The sequence below is a fragment of the Molothrus ater genome, chromosome 24, assembly GCF_012460135.2.
Source record: "Molothrus ater isolate BHLD 08-10-18 breed brown headed cowbird chromosome 24, BPBGC_Mater_1.1, whole genome shotgun sequence".
In the NCBI taxonomy this organism is placed as follows: domain Eukaryota; kingdom Metazoa; phylum Chordata; class Aves; order Passeriformes; family Icteridae; genus Molothrus; species Molothrus ater.
Genome location: NC_050501.2, coordinates 6,163,397 through 6,175,247, shown reverse-complemented (window position 1 = coordinate 6,175,247; position 11,851 = coordinate 6,163,397). Strand labels below are relative to the sequence as shown.

The following is an 11,851-nucleotide window of genomic DNA, read 5'->3' as shown; positions in this document are numbered from 1 at the left end:
AAACCAGTTTTAGAGAACCCCCCAGTGCTATCAAAGTGCCAGGATAAGCAGTGAGTGTTGCACTTTCTCCTCAACTGACAGGTCCCCATTGTCCCCCCCTCTGTGCCCATTCTCCCTCAGTATCAGCTCCTGGCCATCTCCTGGAAGCTGGAAAGATAAATATCAAAGTACACAAAGCTCCATTATCCTCACAGGCCTCAGTGAGTGCTGGGCAACTTCTCTCCTTAGGTCATCCACAATAGTAGACAAGTGTTGGTTTTCCTTTTTCAAAAATAAAGAAAAAGGGGGAGGACCCCAGTTACATCACCCAAACTGAGCTTTTGAACTAAGGAACTTCAACACCGTTAAAAGCTGGGACCACTAAAGTTGGAAATCCTGCCTCAATCAGAAAGAAAATAAATAAATATGATAAAGATTCAGATTTTGTCCAAAATTACATCAATTCCCAACAGATACAGTCACATCATTCTCATTTCTCCTTGTCCTCATCCTTTATAGTGCTCCCTCTGCACCATTTAATCCAACTTGAAGCTCCTGCTATGAAATCAGAAAACTGGCAAATAATCTTTGTTCTAAGCCATATAATCCAGTGGTGCTCTAAAAACAACCCCCATCCTCAGTGCTTGTGCTCAGCACCAGAACAGAAGTGCCCAAAATTGGTGATTTGAAGGGATAAGTGTTCACTCTCACCAGTTCTGCTGCTCTAAAGACACAGTGAGTTCCAGTGTTGGTGCTTCAAAACAATTCCATTTATTGCTGTGTCAGGGGAGCTCCATGGCCACACCAGGATTTAGAGCCTTCCTGGAAATCTGTCACAGTCCCTGTAAATGAAAGATTAAATCCTGTCCTCCTCTCTCTGTGAGCAGCTCCTGAGAACTTGTCTGGAGATAAAACCACTCCCAGCAGGGCTGAAAACTGCACAGTCACTTGCACAGCATCTCCTCTCCCATCAGCTCCACAGGGCTGCACTCCCCAGTCCATCAGTCCACACTCCCAGCCAGCAGCAGTCCATGCAGAACTGGGATCTGCTCCCTGCCAAGTGCTTTCAAGTTCCCAACTAGAAAAAGTTGTTTATTTTAATAACCAGCCTGGAAAGTTCAGCTCGAGACGAGCTTAAAACTCTTCTCAAGGTCGGCTTTACGCTCGCTTCTATTTGACAGGTAAATAAATAAAGGTCAGACTGCTGAGTCCCTGAAGGTCACTCACTCCTTCTTGCTGTGCTCCAGCACCCTGTAGGGAGGGACAGGGACCCCCCTGGGCCCGTGCTGCTCCTGCACGATGGGCAGCGTGGCTGGGCTGTAGATTTCTGGCATGCTGTCGTTGTTCTCCAGGGCGCCGTAGGAGAAGGAGGCTTTGAGGTCAGGCTGCACTGCAATCCCTTTGTCGTGCATGTTCTGCATGCCTGCAGGAGCAGAGGCACACATTAGGGACAAAAGTGCATTTTTGCTGCTCTCTGTTCAGCCAGGAAATGAGCACTCCCTGAGGCTCGTCAGCTGCTGAATCAAAGGCAGGGTTTGTGCTCAGCTGATGGAGAAATAAGCTCCCAGTGCATGAGGGATGGCTCTCAGTTATCCACCAAGTGCTGCAGAGCTTTCTTACAGCTCACCAGAGAGCTTAGCTGTGCTTCCCAAAGGAGATTTCTGCTCCTCTACCTCACTGCTGAGCCAGCCCCAAAAATCAGTTCTCCTGCTAGACCCAGCCCCATCCCCAGTTCCAATTCAGATAACAACTGCCTGATCACCCAGCCCTGAGCAGAGGCACAGCCTGAGCCCTCCCTGGGCAGCCCAGCTCTTGAACAGGGTGATGGAACCCTGGGCTTTGGTCACCTGGCATGGCATCCATGGAGATGTAGGGCTCGAAGGGGACGGGCTTCTTCCTGTTCCTGGTGATCAGGAAGACTCCCAGGAATGCTATGAGGCACCTGAGGGAGGAGAAGGGATCACTGAGATGCCTGGCAAGGCAGAGCACAGAATAGTCCCTGTTGCTCCCTACAGAATCAGAGCTGCAGACCAGGCCCTGCCAAGGCAGAATTCCAGGGCTCTGTCCCAGCTGAGCCCCCTGAACACAGCCCTGGAACACCCCCAGCAACCAGCACAGCTTCACCTTTATCAAACACAGGGAAAAGTTTTCATGTTAATTAATTAATCAGCCTTGGCTAACTGCAGGGGAAAGGAAACACAGCAACGTTTGGCTTTGCTTTGATGGGATTCCAGGATTTAGCAGCCTGACCTTTCCAAGGCTCCCTGTAAACACACCACCAGCCACAGATCTGCATTGTCACAGAGCAAGGTGCAGCTCAGAACAATGATCTCCCAATCGTTTGGGGATTTTTTCCTGTACTTATCTAAAAGATATTTGAGAATGTCCCCTGATTATGGAGAGCTAATTACACCAAAACACTGAGTTACACAGGAAATGTTTTACTGATCCCATCAGCATTGTGCCTTCTCCATGCTCTAAAAACTCCACAAGTCAGGCACAGCTCAGGGAAGGTGCAAAATCTGAAATAAGGTTCCCAGAGAGAGTCTTTGGGTTATTTTACAATTCATGAGCAGGCAGCTTGAAAACCAAGCCATCTGCTGAGCACCCCAGCTGATCCCCAGGATTTAGTGATTAATTGTTGTGTAATTGTGCATTACCAAGGGTTACACAATTTTTTCCAAACACAACACAGAGCTCTAAGAGCCACTCTCTGCTCTGACAGAGAGGCATTTTTAAAACAGATTTGTATTTTTACAATTTGAGCCACATAAAGCAACAGTTTTCTGTCAAGGAAACGTGGAGCACTTACCCCAGTGCAAACATACAGATGTGGAGAACATCTTCACCCATGAAGTCCAGGTAAAAAGTTGCTCCTTGAAAAGGAAATCATTCATTACATCTTCCCAATTCCACCTTCAGCCAGAACCCACATCAGCCAGGATTCCTATTTTTATAGCCAGCACCTTTGTTTGTTTAATGATCTGAAAATAGGTGTCCTGATTTCTATTTTAACACAAATTATTGACAAATCTTTTCGAGTTTCACTACCAAAATAGTTCTGCTGGTGTCACTAACAGAGATATAAATGAACCTGTGCAGCAAAAACAAGAGGGACTATTTTGGAATGATGAGAAAAATTGGATTTAACTATAAAAATACACAAACTCTTGACACCAAACAACAACAAACAGCTCCAAATTCTGCAAGTGTCCTGGGTGGCAGCAGGACACACGTTCTGCCTCCTGCTCTTTACATATTTAAAGTAAAGAAAATAAAGTCAAAAATAAATAACAAGGAAAGATTTTACCTGCACATATAAGAACATATTGAATGAGAACAGTCTCAAACAAATTCCCCTGCACAAAATGACAGCGCTGAACAGAAAATTTTAACAGTCTATGGGATAATTCACATTTTTAAAAAGGAAAAAAAAACCCAAACAAAGCCACTGCAGATGAGAGATGACAAAAAAATAAGAGTCATCATATTGCTGAGTATTCACCTTCAGGAGGATTATTTCCCAAAATCTTTTGCCCTTTTTTCAGAAAGGTTTGTGCAGTTACCTGCTGAGATTGCTGCTGTGGTGGATAGGATGTAGCCAATGCTGGAGATCTGAGCTGAGTCATAGAGCTGGGAGGCTTGAGCTAAAAACCTGCAACACAATCACAGGCAACAGGGGCTGATTGGGAAGGATCCTTTTTTGGAAACACCTTTCAAAAGTGATGCATAAATTTCAGGAAATTCATTCTTTGCTCAGTGAATGGCAGCAGCAGAAAGCCTTGGAAAGAATAAAAAGGACAGAAGAGGGAGGTTTGTGGCTGCACTGAAATTACTGCCCCAACCTCAGGGCCAGAGTGTCCCTCATATTTTGAGAATCCTTTTATCCCTGCTGCTACCAGCTTTTTATGTGATTGCAAGTACAAAGGGGAAAAAAACCCCTAAAAATAGACACATTTTCAACAACACTGATCCTGCACTTTGATTTTAGCCAGTGCAGATACTGCATTTGATTGGCCACCATTTCAGTCCTAAAATTGTTTGGAAAATACTTGAATGGTGGCATTAAAACATTTTTATGTTCTTGCAAGTACAAAGGGGGAAAAAACCCCTAAAAATAGACACATTTTCAACAACACTGATCCTGCACTTTGATTTTAGCCAGTGCAGATACTGCATTTGATTGGCCACCATTCCAGTCCTGAAATTGTTTGGCAACCACTTGAACGGTGGCATTAAAACCACCTGGCAGTGGAAAAGCACAGACCCCCCCCGGCCCCTGGGACAGATGACAGGAAAGAATGGGTAATTCTCTACATTTCAGGGGTATTTTTGCCATGGTACCAAAGAGCCCCTGCCCACAGACTGCAGATAAAGAGAGGAGTCCTTACGTGGCCTGGTAGACGGCTGTGGCAGCCATGCACACCAACATGATGTAGAAGATGGGGGAGTCCAGCTGCAGGGTGCCCTGGATGGACACCAGGATCATCCCTGCCACAGCCTTCACTGTCACCACCGTCATGGAACCTGGGGGGCACCACACTCAGCTGGGGCAGCTGCAGGAGCCTGCAAACCACCCCAGCATCCCCCAAACCCTGCCCCTCGTCCTGCCCGGCACACAGGGCATGCAGAGTGCCTGTTCTGTCCCCCACAAACCCAGCACAGCAACCTGCAGTGAATCACTGAACCTTCTCCAGCTACAGAACTGGGAGCATTCACTGGGACCTGTTCACAGGGGTCCCGGCATGAGGGAAGAGAGGAGGATCTGACTCCATGTTTCACAAGGCTTGATTTATTATTTTATGATATATATTATATTAAAACTGTACTAAAAGAATAGAAGAAAGGATTTCATCAGAAGGCTGGCTAAGGATAGAAAAAGAATGGAATGACACAAAAGCTTCTGTCTCAGACAGAGTCTGAGCCAGCTGGGCTGTGATTGGCCATTAATTAGAAACAACCACATGAGCCCAATCCCAGATGCACCTGTTGCATCCACAGCAGCAGATAACCATTGGTTACATTTTGTTCCTGAGGCCTCTCAGCTTCTCAGGAGGAACAATCCACAGGAAGGGATTTTTCAGAAATGATCATGGCTCCACATTTACTGGTGCTGTCAGTGTTTAAAGAGTGTTCTGCAGTTATGGGATGGGAGGATACAAATTTTCCATTTGGTTTGGTTCATAAAGCCAAAGAAGTGTCCAAAACAAGAATCAGGAAGAACTTTCCTTTCTTGAAAGTTGGGCCTTTCAGAATTAGGGCAGTTGCTTTGTAATTCATGGAGCCTCTGAGGCACCACTGAAATCCAGCCCCAAACAGCTCAAAAAACCAAAAAAAAGAGTAAAAGAAATGACACTGCAGGAACTGAAGGTGCATAAACAAAAATTGAGGACTGTGACACAGAGTTCAGCATGGCAGACTTGCCATTACTCATCCTTTTTAAAGTTTAATTGATTACAGTTTCCATTAAAAAAATATTAAATGTGCAAATCCAGAATCACTGCAGGCCTGTGGGATATCAGAATCACCAGGGACTGTTTCACAGGGACAAGCTGGGGTGGCAGAGGATTCCTCATTTCTTGAACCACACAGCAAATCTTAACAGAGCTGAGACAATCCTTGTAGGTCAAATTCTCTCTTCCACCCACTGGCTCAGCCCTCCTCACACACTGAATGCCACCCTTTGTGTGCCCAGATTAAAATTAAGAACATTAATTAATAACCTGCACTTTCTGTGCTTGGCAGATTATTTGCCTGATGGGGAAGCCTTAATCGTTCAAAGGTTCTTTGCAAAGATTCTAAATGTCAGCTTCAGGAACATTTCTGGAGAAAATTATTGCATTTCACGGCCTTAATTAAATCAATATAATCCCCTGCATGCCTCAGTTTACTGTTTAAAGATCTTACAAGTCCATATCAACTTACCCAGCAAAGCCACCAGCAGGAGAATAATGACAATGTAGTTTGCATTTCTCTCCTTGTAAAAGTACAGGAGCAGACAGAACACAATGATCTCCACAAGCTACAAAAGAGAGAAATGAGAATATCAGAGATGCAGAGCACATGGGGTTGGCAGTAAATGTGAGCCAATCAAACATTAAATAGGGCAAATCAAAGGGAAATGGGGATCCCACACAATTCTAGACCAAATTCAGCATCATCTCAGATTCCAGTGAGAGGAGATATTCAGCAGCTGCTGGCAGAACAGGAAACACTTCTGCTGTGGGATTTATGGTAAAGCAGCTGATCAAATAGTCCTGACTGAATATCCACAGGAGAGATCTCAGTCTGCTTTCTGCACTGAGCTTCCTGGGCCAATGCCAGGGTTATCTTCCTTAAAACACAAATTCCATGGGATTTTCAGTAAGAGATTGGAGGGCCCAGAGAAAGTCAGTGTGGAAAAAGCCCAGACTCAGGCACCAGTAAATTTTCAGTCAAAGACATTTAATCCTACAGAATTCAGAGAAACAAAAGGAGCTGTGCATGTGTCTGACACCTGGAAAAGCTGGCCCAGGTTCATGAGTGAACACAGGGAACACTGGCAGCAACCAGAGGAAAAATAATGCTGGCAACAAAACTGGCCCAGGAGAAAACCCCCACCCTCCATGGCCCCTCACCATGTAGAGCAGGAATGGCCAGCTCACTAAATGCCTGGTGATGTTTTCTGCTGTCATCTTCTCGTGGCTGTTGGGTCCAAATGTCACCAGCAGGTAAGTGCCAACAACTGCCAGGCCACAGCCCACGAAGGACAGCACGTAACGCCCTTGGGCAGCACAGGACAGGAGAGCACAGGGTTAATGAGGGGGTGGGATGCCTGCAATTAATGAATTCATCCCACAGCACCATCACTGGATGTTCCTCAGGGTGCCCTTCCTGCCCCACCTCCAAAATCTTGCAGCCACCAGGGGCAGTGGGAACTGAGACAAAGTTGGTACCAGGTGGCCTCTGGTAAATAAATCAAGCTGCAAGATCTGTGACCCTGCCTGGCCCTGCCCACAGCCCCTTTCCCACTTCTGCAAACGCCTCCATGTCCATGGAATTCATTCCCTCGTGCCTGTGCTGCAGCTTCAGCCTGTTTCTAAATGCTGTGAGGCTCAGGGGATTTGGCACAAGCCAGGGAAAATATATCCATTTGTAATGAACAGTGGAGGAGATGACACATTTCATCCAAGAGGTGCTCATGACACCTTGCCAGCCCTGTAATTATAATTCCTGAGGGCCCATGCTGTGTGATGAACTGTAAACACAGAGGAAAAATGAAAAGGAACTGTGGAACTTACTCAAAAATTCCTTGGGCTTCCATTTTTCTTTAATAAATATAATTCCTATGATTGCACTGGCTGTGAAAGAAAGAAAAGGAGAGAGAAAAGCAGTGAATTCTGGAGCCAGGAATCTCCCACAGGAACACACTCAGGCTCCTTCCTCCTTACCCACAACAGACACTGCACTGAGGGGCACAATCAGTGAGAGAGGAGCAAAGGCATAGGAGGAGAACACTCCCAGCTCCCCCAGCAGCAGCAGCAGGAACCCACTCCACCAGGTCTTGGTTCTGAAGTAGGCCCGGGGGTCCTTGGAGCCTGCCAGCCTGATGTGGCTGTATTTCTAGAAAAGAACACGGAAATAAAGCAGCCTTGTCATGTTTGATTGCTGATTTCAGTGCAGGATGAGGATCTGCCTCAGGGCACTCACCTGCAGGTTGAGGGCAATGCTGCTGACAAGGTGCCCAAAAATAGCCAGAAGTGCCCCAATCAGGTTCTCCTGCAAAGCCAAAGGAACACACAATGACTGACAATGACTGACTTCAGCCAAGAGCCCAGAGGGCTTCGCACACTCTGGAGGAGAGAGAGCAGACTTTGAAGCCATTCCTGAATCATGGAACAGCCTGGCATGGAAGGGACCTTCAAAGGTCATCTGGTCCAACCCCCAGCTGTCAGTGAAACCTGTTTGTCTTCCTCCCTTCCTGCTGCTCTGGGGCAGCTCAGATTAGAGCTGTGCCTGTGCTCCAGACCTGTGAACTCAGGTGGAAGATAAGACCCAACAGCCACTTTCTCCAAGAGACTTCAATTCATTTGCAGTTTCTCAGAGAGGAGGAAGATAAGGCTAAAAAAACCCCACACCATCACTCATTCTTGCCTCTGAAAAACTCATTATGAGGATTTTATTGCCCTGGAATCCAGAGAATGGATCAGGAACCTCTGCTTCCCAACTGTTTTGCTCTTCTCCACTTGTGACAGCTGCTGGTTCAGTCACTGATTCAGCCCATGTGATCAGGAAGCCCAATTATCACAGATTTTAATCTGCTTTTTGTATAAACCAGTTATTCTCAAAGTCACAGGAGACTGCTGACAGCTCCCAACCTCTTCTGCACTGGCATTCAAAGCTCAGCAACAATTCTCACACTCTGGAGATGGAATTTGAAATGAAGAGAGGATGTAAAGCAGGCTGAGTCACAAAGGAGATGCAGAGGAGGACTGAAGAGAAGAGCCTGAGGCCACCAAACATTTGTGTGCTCCCAAAACTGCCTAAACCTCATTAAATGTCATTAGCAGTGTTCCTTCAGCCCAGTCCTTACTTGCATTGATTTGGGATAACCCAGCTCACATTCAGATGTCAATAAGAATAATTGGATTAATCTTGATTTTCTCATACACAGAAGAACTTCCAGATTTCAAATTCGTAGCAGCAGAACAAAAACCTCTTTGTCAGAATGCACAGAAAGAAGATTCACCCAAAGAGCTTCACTCAAAAGCACCTGAGAGGTTCCCAGGACAGAGAGAGAAGGTGGCAGGAGGATGTCACTGTGTGACACAGTGCAGAGGTCTCTGTGCTGTGACAGCCTCAGGCAACAGCACTTGGGTCAACTCCCACAAGGGCCCAGGACTGTGGTCTCAAAGGAAGATAAACCCCCTTTTTGCTGAGATCCTCTGATACCTTCAGAATCAGGATTCAGAGGGAATTTATCTGCTCCCAGCTGGAGCACAAGGAGGAATTACAGCCCCATGTCCCAGCCAGCTGCAGCCTCTGCTGTGGGCTCAACCCTGAAATTCAAACACCTGAACACAGAGAGCAGAGCAGAACCTCTGCTCTGTTCCTGCTGCACGGCTGAAAGGGCAGCTGTGAGAATCACTGCACCCAAACACCTCCACACCCTCCCCTGCCACGCCTTCCTGCAGCTCCTCTGCTCTGCACACACAGAATTTCTCTGTCACCCAGATATGACACCCCAGGAATGGCTGAATTCAAAGACAGAGCCCTTTCTGCAGAAAATAACCCCAAAGCAGCATCGTTATCAGCTCATTCCAGGAATCAGAGCCTCAGGGATGGAAACCTCCCCGTTGGGGTGGGAAGCTGACCTTGTAGGAGAAGGAGTCTGTGTGTGGCTGCACAGAAACTGCTGCTGTGGCCAACGGGAGCTGCTGGAGCTGCAGACTGGGGCTGTTTCCTTCCATTCTGGGGTTTTTTCTTTGCTTTTCAGCTTTCTTGATGCTGGAAGTTCTCTTTAAAGAAGAGACTTGGACTCTGCTGGAACCAACGTTTGGTACCGCTCCCTGCCATCCATCCTGTTCCCCTGGACAAGGTCAGGGAAGCACAGAGGAGTCCTGCTGCTTCCCTTCCAAAGGAGTCCTGTGCTTCCCTTCCCAAGGAGTCCTGTGCTTCCCTTCCAAAGGAGTCCTGTGCTTCCCTTCCCAAGGAGTCCTGCTGCTTCCCTTCCAAAGGGGTCCTGCTGCTTCCCTTCCAAAGGAGTCCTGTGCTTCCCTTCCAAAGGGGTCCTGCTGCTCCCTTCCCAAGGAGTCCTGTGCTTCCCTTCCCAAGGAGTCCTGCTGCTTCCCTTCCAAAGGGGTCCTGCTGCTTCCCTTCCAAAGGGGTCCTGCTGCTTCCCTTCCCCTGCCCTGGCTCAGGGTGGCCACACAGGCTCAGAGAGGGGAAGATGAGCCACTGCTTCCAGCCAGTCGGTGAAGCAACAGGGTTATGTTCCTTCCAGATGAATCTAAGGGGAAAAAAAAGAAAGAAGCCCCAAGGAATTAGATGAAATAAATCAGTGGTCCAAAACCTGCAATAAAGGATAGGCCACAGAAACGCCCCTGGAATCAAACTCACAGCTGCACATAAAAAAGAAAAGCAGATTGTAAATGTCTTCTTAGAAAGCCTCGGACAGAAACTCACAGACTCTGCTTTTCAAGCTCTTGTGACCTGGCTGGCCCCCAGGGGTGACACACTCAGCTGGCATTTAGCAGCATCACAAAGGCTCTCAAGTCCTCCAAGCTCTGCTTTTCATGTCCCTCCTCCCTGAAGCTCCTTCCTCCGAGCCCCGGTTTCCCGGGGCCGAGCTCGCTGCAGCTGTCTGGGGAGCAGCAGCACCGCCCTCGCCCGGTCAGAGCGGATCCCGCGGGGTGCGACCGTCCCGGGCTCGCTCAGCCCGGCCGGGATTCGCCGGGAGCATCCCCGGCCCGAGCCCGGACACCGCCCGTGTCCCGTCCCGTGGCAGCGGCCCCGGGCAGCCCCAGCGTGGGGCAGAGCAGCCACGGAAGGGCAAAGCCGCCCACTGTGAGGGGATGGGGCAGCAAATCCCGCTCCCACCGCCAGCGACCCTGCCCAGGCAGCGCAGAGCGCGGGACAGCTCCGGGCCGGGACACGGGGTGTGCCACCGAACCCTCCGGTGCGCGGCCCCGCCGCTGTCCCTGCCCTGCCCCGCCGCTGACCCCGGCCCGGCCCCGGCACTCACCGGCCCCGCCGCTGATCCCGGCCCGACCCCGGCACTCACCGGCCCCGCCGCTGACCCCGGCCCGGCCCCGGCCTCCAACTCCGGCTCCCGGTCCAGCGCCGCAGCCACTTCCTCCTCGGCGCATCCGGTTGGTCTCCAGCGCTGTCAATCAAAGGACCGTCCCCAAGATGCGGGCGAGGATTGGCTGCTGCGCGGAGAAGGGATCTGGCCCAGCCTATGGGCGCAGGGCTCTGAGGGGCCGGGCGGAAGAAGCCGCGTTCCGCCGCTCGGTTGGGGCGGGACGAGGCGGTCCCGCGAGCCCCGCCCGGAGCGCTCCCCGGCCCAGAGCTGCAGGGACAGCCGCGGCCCCGCGCCTTCCCCCGCTTTGCCCCGGTGGGACCCGTTCCTCCCGCCCTCCCCGTGTGCGCGGCTCCCGGTGGCGCGAACAGCAGCCAGAGCCGCCTTAAAGCTTATGCGCAAAGCTCCTCCGCCGAGCCATCTTAAACCAGCCGCGGTCGCGCTGAGAGCTCGCCTGTGATTGGGTGCCTGCTCACAGTAACAAGCACGGTGATTGGATGAGCGCTGAGGCGGCTGTTGTCTCGGTAACCGGGTGTCCGCATTCCCGGGGCCGCTGAGGGCCGGGGATGAACGGGCAGGAACCGGCAGGAACGGGCGGATACAGACAGCACACCCCCCCTGAGCAGGGTCGGGGATCTCCCCGGTGCCCCCCGCGCCGCCTCAGCCGCTCAGGTACCCGCCGTTCCCAGCGCGCCCCGCGCCGCCTCACCTGGGCGAGGCTGGGCCGTGAGGCGACTTCCGGTGGCACCTCAGGCGAGGCCCTAGAGGGCTCCACCTCATCCCTCACCCGGGCTCCCCTCGCCCCCGAGCCATCGCCCCGAGCGCCGGTTCTCTCAATGCAGACAGCAAAGGCCATTGCTGCCCTGGGCCAGCTCTGCAGCCTCGGCCCAGCTGCACGTTGAGAGCCGGGACTGAGCTTAGAAATAAAATCCCGGCTCTGCCCTGAGTCGTGACACTGGACGCGTGGGCTGTGACCAGATCCCCGCCCTTCCAGCTCAGGGATGCTGCGGAGCACGGGGTACCTCTGGCACAACAGCACCGCTCGGTGCCATGTCCCGAAAATAAACAGCACTCACCACAGTGAAGGGTGAA

The 11,851-nt window shown here is 50.4% G+C and overlaps 1 protein-coding gene across 2 annotated transcripts; it reads right to left on the bottom strand.

Annotated features, from left to right (window-relative positions):
• Positions 1–252: 252 nt before the first annotated feature.
• NIPAL3 (NIPA like domain containing 3) lies at positions 253–10,979 on the bottom strand. 2 transcript variants are annotated; one of them, XM_036397027.2, is made up of 12 exons: positions 10,703–10,979; positions 9,333–9,967; positions 7,669–7,737; positions 7,410–7,581; positions 7,260–7,319; positions 6,597–6,742; positions 5,905–6,001; positions 4,371–4,506; positions 3,546–3,634; positions 2,792–2,855; positions 1,827–1,921; positions 253–1,402 (listed from the first exon to the last, which is right to left on the bottom strand). In XM_036397027.2, the coding sequence occupies exons 2-12, from the start codon at positions 9,426–9,428 to the stop codon at positions 1,203–1,205; spliced, it is 1,224 nt and encodes a 407-aa protein (XP_036252920.1). In that variant the 5' UTR covers positions 9,429–9,967; positions 10,703–10,979; the 3' UTR covers positions 253–1,202. The 2 variants fall into 2 exon arrangements, with proteins under 2 accessions (XP_036252920.1, XP_036252919.1); XM_036397026.2 differs by having other exon boundaries at positions 10,742–10,979.
• Positions 10,980–11,851: the final 872 nt, after the last annotated feature.